We start from the raw sequence: 25,361 nt of genomic DNA on the forward strand, positions 1-25,361 counted from the left end.
AATATCAGAAGTGGGTGTTTGAAGTGGGCATGTGCATGAGCCTGAACACTGCCTGGCCCACTCGTGGAATGCAGGGACGCCTTGAGCTTCCATGATTAGAAACAAGACTTGAAGGGCAGAAGCCTGAGGTAGGTTGAATCCAGAGCAAAGGAAAATGGGTCAGACCACAGGGTCCCCTGTTGGTGACTTGGCTTTGGTGCTAAGTGGCCATCCCACCTACTTCATTTCCCTGGTGGGTTATTCACTCTCTTAAATATTCATCATACCTTTTCTTGCATCACATCTCAAATATCTCCTTCCTCTAGACTCATAGTCCATTACCTTGCTTCCCATTTCACTAAGAAAAGAGAAACTATTAGAAGACAACTTCTACATGCCTCTATCATGACCCCTAAATGTCAACCTCCATTTATACCTCCATTATACTTTATCTTTTATTTTATTTTTTCTAACCATAGCCTCTCACTTGTTCACTAGATCCTATTTCCTCTCATCAACTCAAGAATATTGATTTAGCGATGTTTCCCTCTTACTTCTGCTGTATCACTTTTTTCTCTGTACAGTATGATTCTCATCAGTATGAAAATGTTATGTAATATATATCTCATCTTTTAAAAAAACTTTCCCTTTAACCTCACATTCTCTTCTCGCTGTAGTCGCCCTCCCCTTATTTATGGAGGATACTTTCCAAGATCCCCAGTGGATGCCTGAAACCGAGAATAGGAGCGAACCCTATACTTGTCTGTACTATGATTTTTTCTACACGTAAAGGAAGCACTTCCCGGTTTCTCTTTGGCATATCAAAATTGCCAGCATCACTAATTTTTTGCTTTGAAGCCATTAATGTAAATAAGGGTTACTTGCACACCAGCACTGAGATACAGCGACAGTGGATCTGATAACTGAGATGGCTACTAAGTGACTAACAAGCGGGAGCATCTACATCATGGTGACACTGGACAAAGGGATGATTCACGTCCCAGGCGGGATGAAGCAGGATGGCGTAGATTACACCTGCTACTACTACTACATCACACTACTCAGAAAGGCATGCGATTTAAAACATATGAATTGTTTATTTCTGAAATTTTACACTTAATATTTTTGGCCTAAGGTTGACTGCAGGTAACTAAAACCACGGACAACAAAATTTCAAATAATGGGAGGACTACTGTATTTCCCTATTTCTGTGTTATCTTCACAGCAGAACTTCTGGAGTTATCTGTGTCGCTGATTCCAATTTCTCTCCTCCTAGTCTCTCTTGATCCCATTCCAATCTTGTGTCCCCACTACTCCACTGGGACAGCTCTCTGTAAGGCCTTCAGTAACCTCTGATTGGCAAAATCAATGTGTCACTTCTCAAGCTTCATCTTACGTGTGCTCTCTGTAGCATTCGCATGGCTAATATGATCAACTTCTTGAAGCCCTTTTGCTCCAGGGATAAGTCATGATATTTGTATTTTCTCTTCTTATTTATCTGCATGCACTCCGTAAATGAGGCATCCAGACATGTGACTTTAAAAGCAATCTAGATGCTGGTGACTCCCAAATGTGTACCTCCAATCAGGAGTCTCCCTCGATATCCAGATATGCAGCCACCTTCTGAAACTGAACTTGAACATCCATGAAGTATCTCAAGGTTGCCAGGCCAAAACATTTTCAACCCAATCTTTCACCCCTCCAGTATTGCATGTTACTGTAAATGACGACTGTATTTTCCTGGTTGCTTGGACCAATTCTTGAAGTCATATACAATTAATATATTTTTCTCACGTTCCACACCTGTTCAGACTCTAACTTTAAATCTGGCAGCTTCCCCTTCCCTCCTCTGCTGCATCTTTGCCCTATCCTCTCTTGCCTCGGTTACTGCTGTAGAACCCCTACTGTTGTTGCTTTCCTGCTTACCTTCTGCAGCATAATCTCCATACAACACCTAGAGTGATCTCCTTTATAACGTGAGATGTCTGACCTAAGTACCCCAAAGCCTTCCCGTTCCATTCAAAGTGAAACTCAAAGTCCTTTATCTGACCCAAAAGATGCCACTTAGTTTGGCCCACAGCCATTGTCTGTCATCTCCTACAACTCACTCGCTCTTCTCTGGCCTCACTTTCTGTTCCTTAAATATTCAAATGCTATACTGTTCATGGCCGGGTTTTTAGACCAGATATTTCCTCAGCTAAAAATGTTGTTTCTCAAGTAACCACCTACAAACCTTCTTAGGTATGTACTGGAACATCACCTTAAAGAAGAGGCCTTGTTTGGCTACCTTATCAGTAGTACCCATCCACAGCTCATTTAACATGTTTTTTCCTCCATAACACTCATCAACATATGATATATTATGCACATTTATACCAATTTGCTTATTTTGTTCCTTTTCTGCCTAAATAGCTTATAGCCATCATTGTTCTCTGAGTTATCCCAAGCATGTAAAACAGTGCCTGACATATAATATGAACTCAATAATTATCATATTCTTTCAAATATAAAACACCAAAGATTATAAAACCCACCCTTATTTTATGTATCACTATGGAAAAAATATGCCAATTACATTATCATACAAAGTTTTCAGTAATCACTTAAAAATTTTTATATGTGTTGAAAGACTCAGGCTTACTTGTCATGGGTATATCAATTACATGCATGCATAAAACACAAAATATAAATAAAATAAGCTAAGGAATTGCTAAAACTTTCACACATACAGAGTTCAACTCTTGTGAATCCACCTTTGTTTTTCTTTTTTCACAGAAGATTATTTTACTTGCCATCGGGAGTGTTAGTGATATAGATTTCTTCATTGAAGAGTATACTGGTTTCGACTTAAGATTTTCTTCTAAACCACTGACACATATTCTACAAGTTTTGTGCTGGTTGGTGCTTACTTTATCTTCCAGAAGGCGTTCATAGTGAGTTTGTAGACAGCACCCAGGGCTCACGTTCCTTTTTCAAATGATTCAAAAAGGTTTCTTGACCGAAACATTGAAGAGTTGCAATTAAAGTGAAATATAATCAAACTCAGGATGTGAGGCACTACCATTGCACATAATGTCAATGGAAGTGAAGAAAACATGAGTATCTATGACCAAAGCTGCGTGCATGCAGCCAATGGTGACTACCTCAGTGTCATGACCGGGCAGCAAACAATGAATGATGCCATCCAAAATAAGATGTCATAATAGCAACAGAATATATCCCAAGTTCAGAACTGTGAAAATATGTGCACCTTTTGAATGAATGAATCAACAGTCAGTAAGTGAATGGTTCAACTGTTCTACACAAGCCAGCTGGCAGTGATCTCCTGGTGAGCTGTGAGTCTCACTGGTGGAGGTGGTGACCCCCCACCAATCTGAGGTGATCAAACCAGAACTACATCTCTCTCTCCATTGATTTTTATCCCTTTGATTCCAGCAATCATTCCTTGATTTAATGACTATTACTAAAGTTTAGAAACTTTCTGAAGGAGAATTAAAAAAAAACCAACCTAAAAGGAAGGCCAAAACTGTCATTGGGGTCCCTATAGACCAATTAATGAAAAGCAATTCACACTAAAGTACGTGTAGGTTCAATAAAAATGTATTGAACTTTAAAGTTAATGGAGCAAAAATTAAGATCAGAGTTTCCATTTCTTGATAAGAACAGTTTCCTAAGTCATTTAATTAATGCTTTATCCTAGGGGGAAAAATTAGTCCCAGTATTATACTAGCAAGAGATTTCCAAATTAGACACAGGAAAAAAAAAATTAAAAAAGGCACTAAGTTCCTAAAAGGCTTTGTCTTAGCATTACTTCTTTGCAATCACAGGGTGAAGTTGTATAGACATATTATATCTAAACATCACCTATTTCCCCGATACAGATTTTCAAGGAGTATGCCTTTCTTATTCCCTATACAACTAAAACTCAATTGAACAGTATGACTTAACTATTTTTGACACCAAAAACTTCATTTATTCTCTATGATGTTTTCAATCATTTGGCAAATACTGTGCTAAGAGCTAGAGAAATAGAGATAACTAAAACATAATCCCTGCCCTTAGTAAACTCATAGGGTACTTAGAGATACAGATGATGGGTGATTACAATGTAATATAAGTATTGTTAATAGGAAGAGATTTATTTAGTGAGTGGGTATTAAAATCACAGAAGGGATTAAGAAAATAGGTTAAATTATGACTGCAATTTAAAAATACTAATGCTAACTCCAAATTTCCATGGCTTAACATAACAAAGGTTTATCTCTCACTCCAGCTAAGTCTGATGTGGGTCTGGGCCAATCACCAGGGTAACTAGACTCAGAAACACAGGCTGCTGTGAATGGCGCCTCAGATTTCATCACTAGACCACTTCAGTTCCACAGCAGCAAAAAGGGTTGGGAAATTCTGTCACAGTCATCCTCTGGACTGAAATGGGCCCCCTACCACCCCCAAATTCATGTGTTGAAGCCTCAACCCCCAATGTCGCTATATTTGGACATAGGGCCTTTCTGGAGGTAATTAAAGCTAAATGAGGTCATAAATGTGGGGCTCTGACCCAGTAGGATTGGTGTTCTTGTAAGAAAAGATCCCAGAGAATGTGATTCTCCTCCCTCTTTTCTACCAGGTGAGAACGCAGTGAAAAGGCCGCTGTCTGCAGGCCAGGAAAGGAAACTTATCAGCCGCCAGCAGCTTGGTCTTGCGTTCCCAGCCTCCAGAACTGTGAGGCAGAACACAAGTACATTTCTGTTAAGTCACCCAGTCTGTGGTGTTTTGCTAGGGTAGCCCAAGGTGACTAATACAAGACTTTTAAACAATTTGGCACAGAGGCCATGCATGTTACTTCTATGAGCAGCCCATTTTGCTGGAAACTCTCACGTGGCCCCACCGAACAACAAGGGGGTAGGTAAACATGGGGTAGTAGGTGGGATATTTGGGAAGTACGACTGTCTCTGCCACAGTCATCGCCTCTGGTCAGCAAAGATCTCTTTTCTCCCTTCTTCCTACACACGCGATCGTTCCCTGAGGCAGACAATCCCAAAAGCTATCCATCCAGCCACTGACTCTAGCTCCAGCTGGGTGACAGGCAGCAGCGTCTACATCAGTTCCAGACAGGGCCTCTCTTGGTTCCAAAAGAATGCTCTAGAAAGAAATTTTCTTTCCCTACCTACCCCAACCCAATGAAGAGTGGCTGAAGAAGAACAGAAAGCCTATCACCAAAGCAAATGCTCCCCTTCAAGCAAAGAAGGAACAGGAAGAGGTGGCAGGCAGGACTGGCCCAGGTCATGCTGACACGCCCACAGAGAGCCTGTGGGTCCTTGACCCTTCTCTCCTCTGAGGGTCAAGTTGGCTGTCCTACGTTCCCCTTGGCTCTGCCCTCTGCCCTCTGGGTTGATTCTCCTTTCTCATTATCCTCCTTGGCCATATCTGAAGTGGGCACTGGGAATGTGTTCTGCTTGAGGCTTAGCACGTGTTTTAGCCCACGTTCTGTCCTGAGAAGGTTATGCGAGAGAGCTGATGACTCTAAGTCTTAAAAAGTCACAAACATCTTTGGTTTAGGGTTCTTTTCCTCTCATAAACAGCTGTCAAAATATTACTAGGTGGCTTATATATTTAACTCCAGTTGATCTTATGGTCCAAAGGTCATTTTTGGAGTGTTTTTTGACATACTTCTCAGATTTATTGTAATATTTTTTTTTCCTCTTCCCTCAAAACTTTCTTTTGATTGACAAGTGCTACCTTGACTTTACCAAGTTCTGAGGAGTACATTCAATCAAATCCTTACCATGAGTCATTTTTATCTAATTAAGATCATACCAGGCACCACGCCCTTAAATTGAGGTTTACCCTGAGATATTTGAATCAGTTGAGTGGTTTTAGCACCAGGTGTGGAGACTACGCAGGTAATCTGCTTTTTTCCTTGAAGTTGTTTTAACTTACTTTTGTCACTCAAAGAATTTCTTTATTTTATTTCCTACTCTTTGGTGACTCAACATAACAATCTTTGCCAATTTTGCAAGGTTTTTTTCATTTTGGCATGCAAGTTCTCAATTTTTTTTCTTTTTCAGTAGTACCTTTCCAACCAACACACACTATTACCATTTTGCTTTCTAACTTCTTCCCCTGGATGTTATTGGGAAATACAATTAAGAAACTATTTTCCCAATCCAGAAATCAACTCCATAAAGATCGTAGAGAAAGAAAACATTCTTATTATTGAATATGGATTAAAGGCGAATGTCATGCCCATCACAGGCTATCTGCTAAGAGATTCGAAAGATGGAAAATCTCACCCTTTTAATAATTAAGCAGGTATAACCCACCACCTCTATTTTCTCAAGATAAACAATAACTGGTCTCAAATAAGGGACTTGACAGCACCATGTGTCACATAGCTCATCTGAGATTCAGCTGGTAATTGGGATGACCATCTGTGTTAGCTAGGTGGTTTTATCCAAAGGAAAACTAAACTTCTCACCTCTTTATGACAGGAAGTAGTTTGCAATTTGGAGCAAGGGGTCCACTGAAGTTAGGTACCCCCCCTCCTACTGGAAACTGGGAGTTAAGGGCGTCTCTCTCTAAAGGTTACATTTCAAAGAGGTGGCTTCCTGAGTCCTTGAGAAAGGCTTTCTTGGGTCCTAAAGCTGACAAAAGACCTGTTCAGTCCTCAAAGAATTTATATATACTTCAAAGGTGTTAAGCCATATTCAGGCCAGGAGCAGAAACCTTATCTTAAAAGCCATCTTGTCTTGATCCTGTCTAGCTTTATCTCCTAGGGGCCTGTATCAGTGGGCCTGGGCTGGCCTGGGGCCAGGGTGTGGAGCTGGAGGGCTTGGTCATGCCCTGAAACCCTTTGTCAATGAAAACCCCCTGAAGCATTGAAGGAGGAACAGCCTCAGTTACCCCTTCATATAAAACTCCACACTCTTCTTTGCTTGGAGAGGTGATGGTCTTTTCTAGCCTGACTTCCCCCAGCTCAAATGCACCAAATAAATCCCAATACACCAATTAGTCTCCATGACTCATTCCTCCAGTCGTGCCTAACAAAAGGGAGGAGAAAATACTTACAATTTTAAGTTTTCTAAAGTTAATTCTCTGAAAAAGGGAGGAGAGAGCAAGCTTCCCCCTCTGCCATTTTCAACAGGGAGGATTAAGCCTCATTTTGTAATCTGTATTTCTTTCAACCTAGAAGCTATGTAGATATGCAACCAGCCGACCACGTTATCACATTTCACCCAGAGGCAAGAGTCTCCTGAAAGGTCTCTCTACTGCCTAACACATTCTTCCAGCTGCAAACTGCTTCCCTTTATTCCTACCATTTCAGTGCTACATATGGTAGGGTTGTTTATTTATTTATTCCTGCAGCATTCCTCTGCTAGCAATTTCTATCAGGATCAAATAGACTTATCTTTAAATAACAAACAAAATCTTAGTGGTTTAATGCCACAGGAATATCTCTGTCATGGTGGTTGGCTTGGTTCTGGGCAATTATCCTGGGCGATTAGGACAATACTTGAATAAAATAATAATGCATTCATTTAGGATTATATCACTTCTGTTCATAGCCCTTTGTTGGAACTAGTCACATGGTCCCCCACATTGCACTGGGCGTGGGGAAATGGAGGGAAGCATGAGATGTTTGGAGAGCAGTACTGTGTAGACAGAAGAGCACTGAATGCAATTTTAGGGACTAGGAAAGGTTTACTGAAGGAAAGAGTCTGCAACCTGAATCATAAAAGATAAGCTGAAATTATTCAAGTTAAAATGGGAGGGTGGTGGGAGGAGGCAGGGCATTGGGATGGATGGACAGCATGGGAAAGTGTTGATGTGCTTGATTAGTTTATTTTGCTGCTGGAGTTTTAGAATTAGAAGCAGGAAGTAGGCAGAGTTTATTGGAAAGGCAGATAAAGATCAAAACCAGGAATGTTTTTAAAGCCATGCCAAACAAACAAACAAACTCGATCTTTATCTTATGGGCAGGAGGGAGTTGTTTATAACACAGGCAAATAAACATAAAATTTTATCTAGTGCTATTGTGGAAGATATCTTACTAATGAATCCGTTACTCAGTAATTTCAAATAAATAGAGTAGCTAGGTGTCTTAATCTGTTTAAGCTGCTGTAACAAAATAGCATAGACTGGGTAGCTTATAAACAACAGAAATGTGTTTCTCATAGTTCTGGGGGCTGGAAGTCCAAGGTCATGGCACTGGCAGGTCTGGTGTCTGGTGAGAGCTTCCTGGTTCATAGGTGCTGTCTTTTCACTGCGTCCTCACCTGGTGGAAGGGGCAGGGGCTCTCTCAGACCTCTCTTTTCAGGGTACTAATCCCTTTCATGAGGGCTGCTCCCCCATGACCTAATCACCTCCCAGTGGCCACACCTCTTAATACAATCACCTGGGGGGTAGGTTTTCAACACGAATATTGGTGGGGGACTGTGGGGACAGAACCCCAAAAAGCAGTTTCCAGGCTCTCGGCCTCACGTAGACAGGTGCTGGCTCAGGTAGTAAATGGCCATCAACTGTGATTGCATGGCCATCAGCTGTGGCTAGTTGGCCGTCAGCTGTAACCAGTGAGCCATTGGCCACTAATATAACTGCTGCGGCTACGCTAGCAGAGAGAGAATGGGGGCTAGCAAGAAGATGGTGGCTGAGCTAGCAAGAGCGGATTGCAGAGAAGCAGATGCCGCCAGCGAGAATATAGTGGTATGACTCCCTCATCTGTGGCTCCGTGGGTGTTCCTTTTTGGCCTCACCATGTCCTGAGTTCTTATGTGGGGAGCGGGAGCAGAGACCCTGCCGGACGCCCTGCACGACAAATGGTGCAGCAAGCAGGGTCTCCCACACGACAGGGACACAAACATTCAGATCATAGAACTACTTCCTTGTTCTCTGAACAACGAAGGTGTGACTAAAACACTGAGGAATGAACCACACACCTGAGACCCGACTTGTGCTTCCACCAGCCGCTTTCCGTTTGACCTCAGGTACACCTTCTTAACCTTCTGAGACTTGATTTTCTCATTCATGCAAACTTGATAAAAATGTTTTCTGCTATGTCTAACTTCAGTGCTGATATGAAGATAAAATGAAATAATGTAGTCTGAAAAAGGGCTGAAAGCTATTAGATATAACATATTTATGTATGAGAGATGATTAAATTCAGCAAACACATTTTTGCATGTATAGCCCTGGACAAGGCAATGTAGGGGTCAAAAATGTTCCCTTGCTTCGAAGAAATCAATATTCTTCCATGAAAAAAGGTGAAACACCAGGGTGTGATTTTGTAGTATCAGCTGCAGGTTGTAATTACAAAATAGATATTGTATTTTGTACAGTCACATTCAAAGGGGCTCTTTCTGGGGAAGTAGTCACCCAACCCCTGACAAACACCATTCTAGTTTCTGCCTCTATGATTTTGACTATCCTTAGTATGTCATGTAAGTAATATGATACAGCATTTGTCCTTTGTGCCAGGCTTATTTCACTCAGCATAACGTCCTCCAGGTTCACATGTGTTGTAGCAGGTGTCAGAATGTCCTCACTTTGTAAGATTGAATAACGCTCCATTATACCGTGTTTCCTTGAAAATAAGGCCTAGCCGGACAATCAGCTCTAATGTGTCTTTTGGAGCAAAAATTGATATAAGACCCGGTATATTATATTATATTACATTACATTACATTATATTATACTATACCCAGCCTTATATTATAGTAAAATAAGACCGGGTCTTATATTAATTTTTGCTCCAAAAGACACATTAGAGCTGATTGTGCGGCTAGGTCTTATTTTCAAGGAAACACGGTATAATGGAGCATTATTCAATCTTACAAAGTGAGGACATTCTGACGGTATATACAGCACATTTTAAAAATCCTTTCATCCTTGGATACTTGGGTTGCTTTCATGTCTTAGTCACTGTGAATAACGCTGCTACGACCCTGAGTGTAACAAATATCTTTTTGAGAACTTACTTTCAATTCTTTTGGGTGTATTCCCAGAAGTGGAATTGCTTCATCATATGGTAATCTTATTTTTAATTTTCTTGAGAAACCACTATACTGTTTTCCACAGGGACTACCATTTTACACTTCTATCAAAAGTGCACAAGGATTCCAATTTCTTCACATCCTCACCAATACTTAATATTTTCTGTTTTTTTTTTTCTTTTTTTGATAGTAGCCTTTCCAATGAATGTGAGGTAGTGTGATTTGAATTTCCCTAAGGATTAGTGATGTTGAACATCTTTTCATGTATTTATTGACCATTTGTATCTCTTTAGAGAAATGTCTATTCAAGCCCTTTGCTTATTTTTTAATTGGGTGATTCATTTTTTTATTGTTGAATTTTAGAAATTCTCTTTATGTTGTGGTATTAATCCCTTATAGGACATATGATTTGTAAATATTTTCTCCCATTAATGAGTTGCCTTTTTACCCTGTTGATACTGTCGTTTGATGCATAAATTCTTTAAATTTTCATTAAGTCCAATTTTTTTCTTTTGTTGACTATGCCTTTTATGTCATATCCAAGAGACCATTGCCAAATCCAAAGTTGTGAAGCTTTACCTTGTTTTCTTCTAATAATTTTATAGTTTTAGGTGGTACATTTAGGTCTTTAATTGAGTTAATTTTTGCATATGGTGATAGACAGGTATGGGGACAGCCTTATTCTTTTCATGTGTATATACAGTTCATCCAGCACCATTTGTTGAAAAGACTGTCCTTTCCCCATTGAATGGTCTTGGCATCCTTGTCAAAAGTCAATTGACCATATATGAAAAACTCCTTTTTAAAAATTTATTTTTAAGTTAAAAATTTACATATAGTAACATTCACTCTTTGTATTATACAGTTCTCTGGGTTTTGACAAATGTATAAAATTTCATATCCGTGACCATAATCAAGATAAAAAGGAATTCCATTATCTTCCCAATTTTCTTTATGTTGTTGCTTGTAGTCAGTTCCTCTCCACAACCCATCCTTGGGCAATCATTGGTCTATTTTCTATCCCTATAGTTTTGTGGTCCTTCCCCCCACCCCAGAATTTAATATAAATGGAATCATAGAGTATGTTGTCTTTTGGATCTGATCTGGATTTTTTCACTTAGAACAATGCATTTGCGATACATCCATCTTGTTGTACGTATCAGTCATTTGCTCCTTTTTATCGCTGAATAACACTCTGGATTTACCAGTTTGTTTATCCACACACCATTTGGTGTGTCCAGTATTGACAATGATGATAAAATGGTTATAAACATTCATGTGCAGGTTTTTAAATGAACGTATGTTTTTATTTTTCTTGAGGAAATACTTAAGAGTAGGATTGCTGGGTCAAATGTTAAGTGCATGTTTAAGTTTTAAAAATGCCAAGATTTCTTTCCAAAATGGCTATATCACTTGGTATTCCCACCAAAATTATGTGAGCGTTCCATCCTTGTCAGCACTTGTTATTGCCAGATTTTCCTTTTTAATTTTAGCCATTATAATAGGGATATAGTTATAATAGGAACACAGTATCTCATTGTAGTTTTAATTTGCATTTCCTTAATGATTAATTAAGTTTGGAATTTTTTTAGTGTGATGATTGGTCAACCATTTATCTTCTTTGGTGAGGTATCTGCTCAGATCTTTTACCTATTTTTAAAACGGGGTTGTATTTTTTCTTACTGTTAAGTTTTGAAGTTATTCATATATTTTGGATACCAGTGCTTTGTGAAATACGTGACTTTCAAATACTTTCTCCAGATATGTCTCTTGTCTTTTCATCCCCTTAAAAATGTCTTTTGAAGAGCCAAGGTTTTAATTTTGATCCAATCCTATATATCATTTTTTTTTCCTTTTTGGATCATGCTTTGATATACCATTGTTTTACCTTTCATTTTTAACTAATTAAAACTCATGCATTAGAGGAGGACGGATTTCTCTCTGTATATGTGAACAAAAAAGGTTTAGGGATAAATTAAGCCTATGTATGACATCACAGAATCCTTGATTATAGACTAAAAGGTGTGATTGAAAAATACGGTGAATATTTACGTAAAAAAATTATTACAGTAAAGGACACATTGCCATTAATTCCCCTCAAAACACCCCCCACCCCTTGCTTCAAACACACTTATCCCATCATTTTTGCCACTTTCTGAAGCAGTTCTGGAAGTCCTCTTTCGTGAGTGTCTTTACTTCATCCTCCATCATGACAACGCTCCATGTCACACATTACTTCTTGTATGGCAATTTCTGTCAAATAAAAACGTTATGATGTGTCCTCATCCACCTTGTTCACTGGATCTGGTACCACACGACTTCTGGCTCTTCCCCAAAGTCAAAATGACCATGAAAGGAAAACGTTTTAAATGGATTCAGGACCTTGAGGCATCCTCGACAGTGCAACTAAACACACTCACGAAAGAGGACTTTCAGAACTGCTTCAGAAAGTGGCAAGAATGATGGGATAACTGTGTCCAAAGTGAGGGGGATTATTTTGAGGGGGATTAATGGCAATGTGTCTTTTACTGTAATACATTTCTGTTTGTATTTAAACATTCACTGTATTTGATGATCTCATCTTGTATATGGCTACTTCCGTTAACCATTTTCCCATAGGAACTGTAGTGAGATATTTAAGTATTGCTTTACATTTCCAGTTGTTAAAAATCTGTAACCAGATTTTCCGCAGGCTTCTAATAGAGACAATGCCATTACAGTTAGTAAGATGCATATTTTAAACATTAATTTTGTCATAAACATTGTGCTGAGTAGGGAGGTTACGTATTGAACACTAATTTTATAAAAATGGATTTTGGGCTCACTTGAATTCTGTTATGCAGGCATTTGAACTTATCCTGATTTTTGTTTACAATATTTATGAGATTATATGTGAAAATGCCACATCAGCAGTTAAAAAAAGTCATTTTGTCTTTCGCAGGATAAATTGCAAATAATCATGAATCCTATGACTTCCTCTGCAGGTATAGGTATCTTTTTTTTTATTTTTTTTGAGGATCTAAGCTTGCTTGGCAAATTGGTTATTTTTCACTCTAAAAATGAAAACTTGCCATCGTTGGTAAAAGAGCCATTGCTCTAAGCTGGCGTGGGACTATGAATTCATCTCCCAAAAGCCATGCCCCTCTGAGGACAGGACCCGGGCAAGCTTCCTGGTTCTTGTTTTCCTTCTGTCCTCACTCTCGCGGTGTGCTCCCTGAGGCTTATGGGGTGTGATTACAATCGTGAGTACGTATGAGGTGTGTTCCTCCAGAAAGAATGATCTAGACCGTTTCCTAATGTTATTTTTATATTTTGGTGCTTCAGTAGAATTTAACAATGCAATTGAAAAAAAGCCTATCAGTGAAAAAAATATTTTGACATCCAATTTGATTACTTTTCAGTACATTCAGTACTACACATACATGGTTAAAAATTTTTACCAAATAATATACCTGTGCAAAGAGATTTTATTTCTCTGGATCAAGCATGGACAAAGCTTTCTGCCCTTGGCTCCTTTAAACAAGACTGAGATTGTCTGGAACTTGTAACATAGATGCACAAAATAATGGTCAATATCCCAATTATTAAAGGGCAAAGGACACCCAAAATTCAGAGAAGGAAAAAAATACAATCGAACAGTATATATAGGGACAACTCTCCAACTATAAAGAGAAAGGAACAAACAAAAGAGAAAAAAAATCAGATATCAGAGTCTTCTATCAAAACAGAAACATCTTAGATCATCATTTTAATGCTTGTATTTATGGGGTGAAGAATAGCCCTCTCTGTATCAATAGAGGGTATATGAATTGATGTTTCCTTGAAAACGATTTACTGTATTGTGAAGAACCTTGAAAATATTCACGTTCTTTGACCCAGTAATTCCTTCTTAAAGAGGTTCTGCTAAGAAAATAACCAAAGCTTTGCCCATGTTTTCACAGGTGGTCAGTGTGCCTTTATTTATAATAGTTCGTTTTGGAAACATCTTCATGTCAAATTAAGGATGGCACCCCCATATCTAATACGGCCATTAGACTCCTGAGTTTAAAGGACTCAGAGATTACTTACCAATACAATATTAAGTGGAAATATATAGGATAAATATCTTTATTTATTGATTTTAAAATATAATGGAAAAAAGCACACCAAAATATTAAAAGTTCTTATCTCAAGACGGAGAAATTCTGAGGGATTTTAAGCTTTTCTTTTCAGCTTCTCCCTCAAAAGTCGGTATAACTTTTTAATCTGACAATATAAGGTATTAAAAAATATCGACACTATGGGAAAATGGAGATTTACAAAGAAAAATCGTAAAGTGCAAAATCTGCCCAGGTTACGAAGATAGATTTCTGATGTTACAGGACCTACATAGGAATAAAAGCCTGATATGCATCTCACAGCTTCAAGATCCCTGTTCACAAAATACTCGGGGCTCTCTCTCCTCCCTCGACCCCATTCCTTTTGGAGGAAGTGTTTTATTGTAAGAATAACAAATGCCCATTGTCAAAAATTCAAACAGTATAAAAGAATATAACACAAGAATTGCAAATCCCCTCCTACTTTCTTTCCCCACACTTATTTTTACTTCAAATTATTTGGGGGTATAATGTGCATATAAGAATACTAATATTTAGTAAATAATTCCATGCTTTCTGACAAATGTCAGAACACAGGGCATTTCTCATCACCCCCAAAATTTCACAGGTGCCTCTTTGCAGTCCATTCTCTCTCAACCCCCAAATCCAGGAAACCACTGATTTGCTTGCTGTCACTACAAATTAGTTTGGCCTGCTGACAAATTTTCTGCAAATGGAATTATACACATGGCTCAGAATAATGTTTTTAAGATTCCTCTATATTGTGTCACTGGTAGGTAATGTTGTGTTGTATGTGTATAACTATATACTGATTGGTTTATGCATTCATGGATTGACAGCCATTTAGACTGTTTCCGTTTTTTGACTGTTACAAATAAAGCAGCTTTGACCCTCCAGGTACAAAGTTTCTTTTTTTGGCTTTTTTTTTTGTTGGAATTTTAAAATTTAAACTTTTAAAATTTTTAATAATTTTTTAATTTTTCAATTACAGTTGACATACAATATTATATTAGTTTCAGGTGTACAACATAGTGATTTATAGACATTTATGGACATAAGAATTTATTAGATAGCTATGTAATTTAGGAAGTGATCACCCTGATAAATCCAGTACCCATCTGACACCATACAGTTATTACAATATTATTAATTATGTTCCCTGTGTTATACTTTACATCCCCATGACTGTTTTGTAACTATCAATTTGTACTTCTTAATCCTTTCCCCTTTTCACCTTGCCCCCCAACCACCCTCCTAGCTGGCAACCATCAAAATGTTCTCTGTAACGATGAGATTGTTACTGTTTTGTTTGTTTGTTTATTTTGTTCTTTAGATTCCACATATAAGTGACATCATATGGTATTTGTCTTTCTCTGTCTGACTTATTCCACTCTGCACAATACCTTCTTGGTCCATCAATGTTGTTGCAGATGTCAAAGTTTTATTCTTTTTCATTATATTCCATTGTATATTTGTACCCACCTCTTCTTTAACCATTCATCCACTGATGGGCACCCAGGTTGTCTTCATGTCTTGCCTATTATACAGGTACAAGGAATTATATGTTGTTTTGGGGTGGTTGGTGGGTAAATATCTAGGAGTAAAATTGCTCTGTCATATGGTATGCATACAAATATACCCAAGTATTGAGGTTGTGTTCATTTTCTTTCTTTTTTTTTTTAAAGTTTATTGGGGTGACAATGGTTAGTAAAGTTACATAGGTTTCAGGTGTACAATTCTGTATTACATCATCTATATGCTACATTCTGTGTTCAAGTGGTGTTCCATTCTCCATTCATGTGAATGATGAGAGAGTTGTTCCATCCCCACTTGACCTTGTCAGTTTGTGTGTGTGGCACAGAGATGCACTGGTGTCTCTCTGTGGTTTTAATCTATATTTCCTTGTGATTAATGATGTTGAGCATCTTTTCTTGGCTGTACTGTCTATCAATATATCTTCTTTTATAACCTGTCCAATTTTTTTAAAACTTATTTTATTACTGAATTATTTGTCTTCTTATTTTGGATTGTAAGAGTTCTTCACGGATTATGAATATAAGTTCTTTGCCAGTCATGTTTTGTGAATTTTTTCTCCTGTCTATGGCTTGACTTTGCATTTTCTTTAGAATGTCTTTTGAAGAGCAGACATTATTCATTTTGATGAAGCCCAACTCATCAATATCTTTTTTTATATATCTAGATAGTGCTTTTGGTGTAGTATTTGAGAAATTGTTACCTATTCCAAGGTTATAAATATTTTCCAAGTTTTCTTCTATAAGTTTTATAATTTTAGCTTTTATATTTAGGTGTATATACATTGGAGTTATTTGGGGGGGCGATAAGGGTATGGTGAAGGGTATCTGTCAGCTTTAGCTGCCATAAAAAAATACCATAAACAGGGTGGCTTAAAGAACAGAAGTTTATTTTCGCACAGTTCTGGAGGCTAGAAGTCCAAGATCAAGGTGCCAACATAGTCAGTTTCTGGTGAGGACTCTCTTCCTGGATTGTAGATAACTACCTTCTCCCTGTGTCCTCACATGGCAGAAGAGAGAGAGAGAACGAGCTTTCTGGTGTTTCTGCTTATAAGGGCATTAATCCCATCATGAGGGTCCTACCCTTATGACCTAATTTAAATGGAATTATCTTCCAAAGGCCTCATCACCAAATACCATCACATCGGGGGTTAGCGCTTCAACATATGAATTTCAGGGCAGGGGGACATGCAATCTGGTACATAACAGTGAGATAAGCGCTGAAATTCATTTTTCTCTCTCATGGGTATTCAGTCATTCCAGCACTGTTTGTTCCTTTCCCACATTGAATTTCCTCAACATATTAAAAATAATAAGTTGGCTATAGATGCAGGTGTCTATTATTTTTGAACTCTTCATTCTTTTCCATTGATTGTTAGGTTTACCCTTATATCGACACCACACTGTCTGGATTACTGTAGCTTTATAGCAAGTCTTAAACTCAGGGAGTGAAAATCCATCAGACATGTTCTTTTCCTAATTGTTTAGCTATTCTAGGACTTTTGCAATTTTATATACATTTTAGAATCAACTTGTCATGTACTTCAGAAAAGTCAGTTGGAATTTTTATTGGGCTTGCACTGAATCTGTCAGTTGATTTGGAGAGGATTTTAATATTAACAATATAGTCTTTCAATTCATGAACATGGTATATATCTCCATTTATTTTGATCTTCAGTTTCTCTCCGTGATGTTTTATGGTTTTAAAGTTACAGCTCTAGCACATATTTTATTAAATCAACCTATGTATTTCATATTTTTGATATTATAAGAGGTATTTAAAATATTTCCCTTCCAATTATTCATAGATTATATATAAAATAAAATTGATTTTTATATATTGGCCTTATATGCTGTAACCTCACTAAATTCATCTGTAAGTTCTAGTAACTTTTTGTTAAGATTCATTTAGATTTTTCCTTAGTATTTTAAGGGTATAGAAGTTTGATTTTCTTTACTCTACATTCTGATTCCCCCATGGGCAATAACGTTGGAGTGTGAACTCATTCCAAAGGATTACACATGGTAAATTAGAGAGTTCTTGTCTATCTGCTGATTCTTCCATGAAATAGGTATCCACTAACTCATAAATTTGGCTTCAAGCACCACTTATGATAAACACAGCCACTCAGGTTTTCCCCTTGCTTGTACTACAAAGTTTTGTTGTACTGGTCCCATTTTCACCTGGCCTCAAATTCCTGACTCATGACAGGTAAGACTTCTGTGTCGAGACATTGAGTTTATAATGATCTCTCCAGCATTTGAATGCAAGCTTCTCCCAAGCTTTTTGCTGTGTTTCTCTCTCTACATTTCCAGTATTTTGGGCTAAGGCTATATCTTAGCAGAGTTCTTTAGGAAAAGAGATCTTCAGACCTAAGTAGGAAGTTCATTTAGAAACTAGAAAAAGGCAAATTATATACATTCTGATAAAGAGTAGGTAACTGATTCTTAAATGCCCATTATGTGACAATATTGTGATGTATGCTTTTTTATATATTCACTAACTCACTCAACTTCTCCATGCACATCTAGAAAGTAGAGATTATAAATCTCCTGATGCAAAGAACAAAACTGAAGGCCAGAGGGGTTAAATGGCTAAATTATTAATAGCTGTGATCTAAATGTAGCTCTTTTCAATTCTGAGGGCAAATAGGGGTGGGGGTGTCAAGATAATTTCTAGATGTTAAGATACTTGTTTTTTAAAGAGGCTTTATGGCAAAAAAACACACAAAAAAAACCCTTCTAAACCAACAAACCACACAAAAATCAGAAAAAAAACCTTGAGGATTATACACCTTATCTGTTCTGATATATTTATATTTTTCATGTTTCTTAAAATTACTAAAAATCATCAAGCTCAAAAGACTGATTAGTATGGAATGTCAGATAAACCAAATTGTATGCCAAATAATTTAATGTTTTGATGGAGAATATTAATTTTAAAACCTGTGGACAGCCAGTATAGTCCCCTTAAAGATTTTGAAGAAACAAGAAATTGGTAAAAACTAACGTGGACAAGTGTCAATGGAGTGAAAATTCTGTATAACCACTATAAAAGAAAATATAACTACTTTTGAAAAAAAATCCCAAGACAATGAAATGAGGGAACAGACAAGGTAGTTAAATTGCTCCACATAAAAATAGGAAAACAGAAGTACCCAGGAGAATGATCCAGGCAAGGGGATCCTGGAGGTAGTGTTGCTAAAATGATGAAAAACAAACCATTCCTTTTTGTATATAATGTATACATTAATGTTTAAGGTGAGTAAAAAAACATTATCATAAATTTTAGGTGAGTGAATCTCTAAGCTATAATGCCTTTTGCACAAGCATATAATTTTTTAAAATAGTGTGCTTGTCTATAAATATTCATTTTCTCATGAGGATTTTTATATCCTGAAAGTTATCTAAATGTGATTAGTATTACACTGTCAGTATCTAGGCAGACAGAGGTAGACAGCTGAGTGAACCCATAGTCTCTAAGTCAACTTAGGGTTGGAGGCTTTTAGTGAAATCAGTGTGATAGAGACTTTAATATTACCTTAGTGCAAAAAGGTTCCAGACTCATAAAATTACTTCAGTTCAGTTTTTTTTTTCCCTTAAAAATTTAAAAGACATCTGGCCTACCCTAGATGGATATTATTAGAATCTGACTTTGAATAGGTAATTAACAGTTTTGTAGAAATTTTGTAGAAATAAGAAAGTTATGAAATTAAAATTGCTATATCGAGTGCAACAAAACTTCACTATAATTACCTTATATACCACAAATTCATTTTCAGACTGTGACAAATCATGTCTCCATTGTGAAATCAGATATGTTAAACGTCTCTTACATAGAATCCCAACACCAAGGTCTTGTCTTGGATGACCCCAATATCACAAAGAGGTCATAGCAGACATTTATGGGTTCCAACCATATGCTGCGATCAAAAACCTACATATTTGCCTTGACATACTAAGTTTAGAATCTGCGTTACACATTTCATAAATTATGGATATGCGAGTTTCTTCAGTCATTCTGAATTAATATTTATACTTAACTAATGTTATTAATATAAACACATAGATAAATGAATACTGCATTAACTTCTTTCAAATCTAAAAAGCAATCTTTCAACAATTTTATACAAAACTTCTTTAAAAATTGTTTGCATATTTAAAAAAAAAACTCTCAAAAATAATGCCAGCAAGGATATGTTGAATTTTATGGGAACGCTATTATACCAAAAATACAGTAGGGTAAAACAAAATATAGTATTAAAATAGTATTGCAAACTATATTGCATGATTAAAATAATTATGACACTAGTTGGATGCCAGCGTGAGACTGAAATGATTTCTAATGGGGTAATTAACCTGTCATAGAATTAATACAATTTTATTTGACTATCAACAAGAATCTGGAGAAATTCTGTAGTTGGTGAATTCTACCCTTTATAAAAACAATGGTCATCCTGGGCATTGATGACAGAACCTTTCCTTCAGGAGATTAGCTGTCACACACCTCCTACATTTGGTTGTCACATGTAGAACTTACCTTCCTGATTCAAAGGTGAACCACGTCGAGTCCCGCCCGTATCTCCTCAGTGAGCTGAGAGGCCACATCACCAGTTTGACCTTGGCATTGTGGATATCCCAGAGATAGATATTCTCATGAGTGATCTGCATTGTGCATTCACCATAAATATCCAGATTTGGTGTAGGCATAAGATACACATTGAATCGTTCTGCAAAGAAAAAAAGAATGGAGGAAAATAAGTGAAAAGAGGTGTGACTCTTCATGGCAGCACTGTATTAATTTGTGCACCTACCTACAGCCTACTATGTGCCTTGGTGTCACTGAAACACACTGCAAAACACTACATTTTTTTTCCCATTTGGTATATGAAAGAAGGAGTTAAAGTATTCTTAATTGTTAATTCTCCCACTCATTCTACAACTTTTTGTTGTATATGCTCTCTACAGTGGGGATTAATGGTTAAATTGTATGATGGAAAGAGAAGGGGGAAAAGCTAAGGGGGTTTCAGCCCAAATGGTGCTTACTGTCTGCTTCTTCACACAACTCAAGTGGAATTCCTTCGAGGAGTGTCTGACTTAATTTAAACAAGCATGTACTCATTTTCACTTTTGAGTCATGAAGTATTCAATGCACACTCAGACTGGCTCTTAAAACACATTGTATTCATGGTCAAACTCAGCATATAATAATACCAGATATTCATTACTACTTTCTGCAGAACTTCAGACATTGTTTTAGTAAGCAAAATAAAAATACATAGCCGCTCTCATTCCTGGATATTTTATAGCTGAAAATCTGATTACTAGGCAATAATTTCAAACGTTGCTTTATAACTTTTTGTGTATCTCAAAGGCTACCACAAAATTCTGCAGCCCTTGATTCTCATTTAAATGCATTATGTGCACTTTGTTTTGAAAATAAGGTTAGTTCCTAAGTTCCAGGAATTAAGACCTTGGGATGATCTATAAAGTGTACTATGAAATAGCTCTAGTTCCTAGGACTGTAGTCTTGATTTATAGTAAGTGATAAATAAATATTGGTCAACTTTACGAATAAAAAAATTTATGCCCTGATGATTATGGGCTGCAAGATTTGAGGAATTGTAAAAAATAATGACTCATGATAATGAAAAATTAAAGAATTACTAGCAGATACATCTTTGTGAGTTTGAATTTAATTGTGAATAGTGCTTTAAAGGCAATGCTGCTGAATTAATTATTTTAAGAGGCATAATGATGCAGCTGCAGTTGGAAAAGGATTGATATGCTTAGGAATGAACTATCATCCATCAGAATGCCTCGATTTTAAACACTGGATGCTCACTGCTACTGAGTTGGCATTGTCTGTATAATAGAAAGAATCTTTTCTGTGCCAGGTATTTTGCAGAATAACGATTTGTTGATGAAAAAAAAAAAAAAATCAGATTCCAAACCAGTTAAATTAAATTTAAGGATGACAGTTTGAAATTTAGTAACCAAATGGACAATATTCATATTCAAGTGTCTAGATATTTTTGATCAAAATAATCTAACGATTCAATTTTTTACTAGATTATTGACCCATAAAAGTAATAAGTATATGGATTTCACATTCATTTCCTAAAGAAAGGACAAAATTAGATAAGTTTTATAGCTGAAAAAGGAAGAAAGACCAATGTCCTATTAATTATCTGCAATAAAAAGCATATATATGTATAATATACTACATCTGATTAAAACACAGTGAATGTTTTTTAAAAAAATATTACAGTAAAAGATACATTGCCATTAATCCCTCTCAAAAACCTCCCCCTCATTTTCAACACACTTATCCCATCACTCTGGCCACTTTCTGAAGTAGTTCTGGAAGTCCTCTTTCGTCAGTGTCTTTATTTGCGCTGCCATGGCTGCCTCAATGTCCTGAATCATTTTGACTTTGGGGAAGAGCCAAAAGTCGCACGGTGCCAGATCCTGTGAATACGGTGGATGAGGACACACTGTAATGCTTTTATTTGACAGAAATTATATACCAGAAATGGTGTGTGACAAGGATCGTTGTCATGATGGAGGATGATTAATGGCACACTTGAAAACACACCTTCTCTCAACCACAGCTCACACCCAACTGACTGCACTGAACAAGTTGAAAACTCGTCACACACTGTTACTAAGGTTCCATGTGCCACTTCCCATGTTGAAGATCCCTGCCTTTCTGTTGGATGACACTTGGCAGCAGCATTCACTGTGTTTTGTGATCACAACAGAAAGGCTCCGTGTCACACATCACGTCTGGTACAGCGATTTCTGTCAAATTAAAACATTACAGTGTGTCCTCATCCACCTTGTTCACTGGATCTGGCATGGTGTGACTCCTGGCTCTTCCCCAAAGTCAAAATGATTCAGGACATCGAGGCAGCCCCAACAGAGCAATTAAGGATACTCACGAAAGAGGACTTCCAGAACTGCTTCAGAAAGTGGCAACAACAATGGAATAAGTGTGTTCAAAGTGAGGGGCGGGTATTTTGAGGGGGATTGATGGCAATGTGTCTTTTACTATAATAATTTCTTTTAAATTTAAACATTCACCGTATTTTATGGTCACACCTCGTATATTCCATAAATTCTAAAATTCCTTTATGCAATCAAGTAAGGAAACAACATTTAGCGTTAAATACATCACTCACATTACCACTCCAATTTCTACTGCAATGGGGTTACAAGTAGTAAATCAAAGGGTCTCATAAAAGAGTATAAATGTAAATCAAAGGGTCTCATAAAAGAGTATAAATGAAACTTGGACCCAACAGAGAGACTCAGGAAGATAGAGAATGCCTGAACAGCAGTCTTCTTTTCTTTGGTTAAGACCCTTTTGATGAAGTTCAACTTTTACATTTGGAACTAGTCATATGTCAACAGTGACATCTAGTCAACAGTGGCATCTGTTGTGCATAAGGAAACTATTGTTATACAAATGAGGAGTAAAACATTCCTTTGAATTCCTTCCTTTCCATGAATTCCAGAGTCTTAAGATATCAACTGAAGAATCACTGCCAAAATGCCAAGAAATAACAACACTTCTCCAAAAATGTTGAAATATATGAACACCGTTAACCAATTTTACTGTTGCTGAATGCTGCATTGACCCTTGATATCCATATCCGTAGTTTGGTAATTGAGGGAAAAAAAGAAAACAAAAAAACAGGTCATGTAAAAAAATAATCCTGATATTGAGGGCCCTACAGATAGATGGTACATGAAACATTACATGTAATCTAGAGAGTATTACAGAGGACTCAGAAAAAGCATTATATTTTCCCAGAAATATCTGTGTTCTCTAATGTTAGCAGATGAAACCTAGCAATAACAAAGACAGAAAAAGTACAATCATCACAGTGGACACTAGAGAAAGCTGGAAAATAATGAATATGTGAATTTAATAAGATACACATGACACAGAGCTCTAGATATCAAAATCATTGAGGCACATTTACAAACAAATACAAAATGATTGAATAAGTTGCCATAAAGGAGTCCTTCCAGGCCAGCTCTAGGCAACATAAACAGGTGAAATGTACCTATGGTGTCCCTTCCCTCTTGCTGGCTTTCTAATTCCCCAGTCTTCACCCACTGTGACCTAGCAACTCAAGTTAACCCCTTCTTGTTATGGTTTGGAATGCTCCAATCTTCCTTTTAATGCTATATCTAACATCTTAGGAAAGAAATTATCCTAAGAAATTGTATTCTCAATTTTTAAATATTCAAATCCATCTTCCCTCATGGCTGATTTCCAAGGATTTGAGAATCAATTAAAAAATGGACTAATGTAATCCCGCAGAAAACTAGGCACATAAAGATGAGGACAGCACATCAAGTTATCTCGTAAGTTCTACTTCTTTGAATTCCATCGTAATGGAAGGAAGGTTTCTGCATTTGCTATGAATAAATTATTTTATGCCCTTAGTAATGTAAAACATGCTGCTTTGCTAAATAAAATTCTGTTTCCCATTGCCATAGTTAAAATTGGCTCCACGAAATGACTTTTTCAAATGTTTACTTTTGTGAAATAATTTTATTAGGCAGGTGTTTAAAACCACTCTCTAATCATGTCACTTTCTTATTTAAGGAACTGCATTTGGTTTTTCTGCCTAGAGTACTGGTTTTCAGGATTCAGTGTGCATCAGCGTTACCTAAAGGGCCTGTTTAAACACTAATGGCTGGGCGTCCTCCACCCTTATCATTTCTGACACAGGCTGGGGCTGGACAATGTATATTTTTTCTACATGTTCTCAGGGGACGTTGATGCCACTGTCCTGAGGACCACACTTTGAGAACTGTTGATTTGTGAACCTCATCTCAGAATATCACCAGGAAGTAGCAGCACTGGAGAAGCCATGAGGGATGCTTTTGAAAAGTGATGTCATGTTCCAGTAGAACAAAGCAGCACATTTTATTCAAGACCGTTCTCTGATGTCTGCTTAAATAAATTTATCCTCAATTAATTCACATACTATAAGAAATTAATCCATCTCAATTGACTCGTGACTGATTTGGCAAGAAAGAGTTCCTGTGCCAGTTGGAACAAAAGAAGGGAGAGAGGCATAGACAGGAAGGAGGTTTATGAAAGATACAGTTTATAATTCATGAAGATATGTATATTCTAACTATTTTAAGATAATCAACAACAATAAAAGGACTATTAAGGAGCACTAAACAGCACATTTCCTAGTATCCAGAAGAATTAGAAAAGAAACTAGTTGTCTAAATAAAGATAATAATACCCTGAAACATAAATAAAAATTCTCCTAGCCTGAAGGGTTATGAAGACTGCTGAATGTGTGAATACATTTTTGAAGAGGCTAGTGAAAAACATATTAGATCATAATGTATTCACACATATAAACTACAGAATTCTAGAGTGGAAACAAATCCCAAGAATATTGCCTGTGAAATTGTATTTTGGTAAAATTTATGTTTATATAATGGCTGATATGTAAGAAAATAGAATTGTATTTTAAATGGCCAAAAACAATAACGAGGTGGAATAGTCATTAAACTGATTGTTATGTCTAACAAAGATACTACTATTGAATCTGCAGTTACATTTACATGGGCATTTTTACACTAGGGCTGAATTAAGAGGTCCAAAGGGAGAGACCATGCTTCAGAAGGCCTGGGACACAGGGTTATACTCAGTTCCAAGAACAGTCCCAAGGAGACTACAAAACAAGATTTGATCAAATTGAATTGAACAAGAACTGGTGAGAAAGG

General features: G+C 37.0%; 1 protein-coding gene across 1 annotated transcript in view; it reads right to left on the reverse strand.

Annotated features, from left to right (window-relative positions):
- The window catches only part of DOK6 (docking protein 6), a 272,321-nt gene that overhangs the window by 92,435 nt on the left and 154,525 nt on the right, over positions 1-25,361 (reverse strand). The window contains exon 5 of the mRNA XM_019729346.2: positions 20,134-20,323. Coding sequence (XP_019584905.1) covers positions 20,134-20,323 — 190 coding nt within the window. The remainder of the gene's footprint in view (positions 1-20,133; positions 20,324-25,361) is intronic.

Source organism: Rhinolophus sinicus, linkage group LG09, assembly GCF_036562045.2.
Source record: "Rhinolophus sinicus isolate RSC01 linkage group LG09, ASM3656204v1, whole genome shotgun sequence".
NCBI lineage: Eukaryota > Metazoa > Chordata > Mammalia > Chiroptera > Rhinolophidae > Rhinolophus > Rhinolophus sinicus.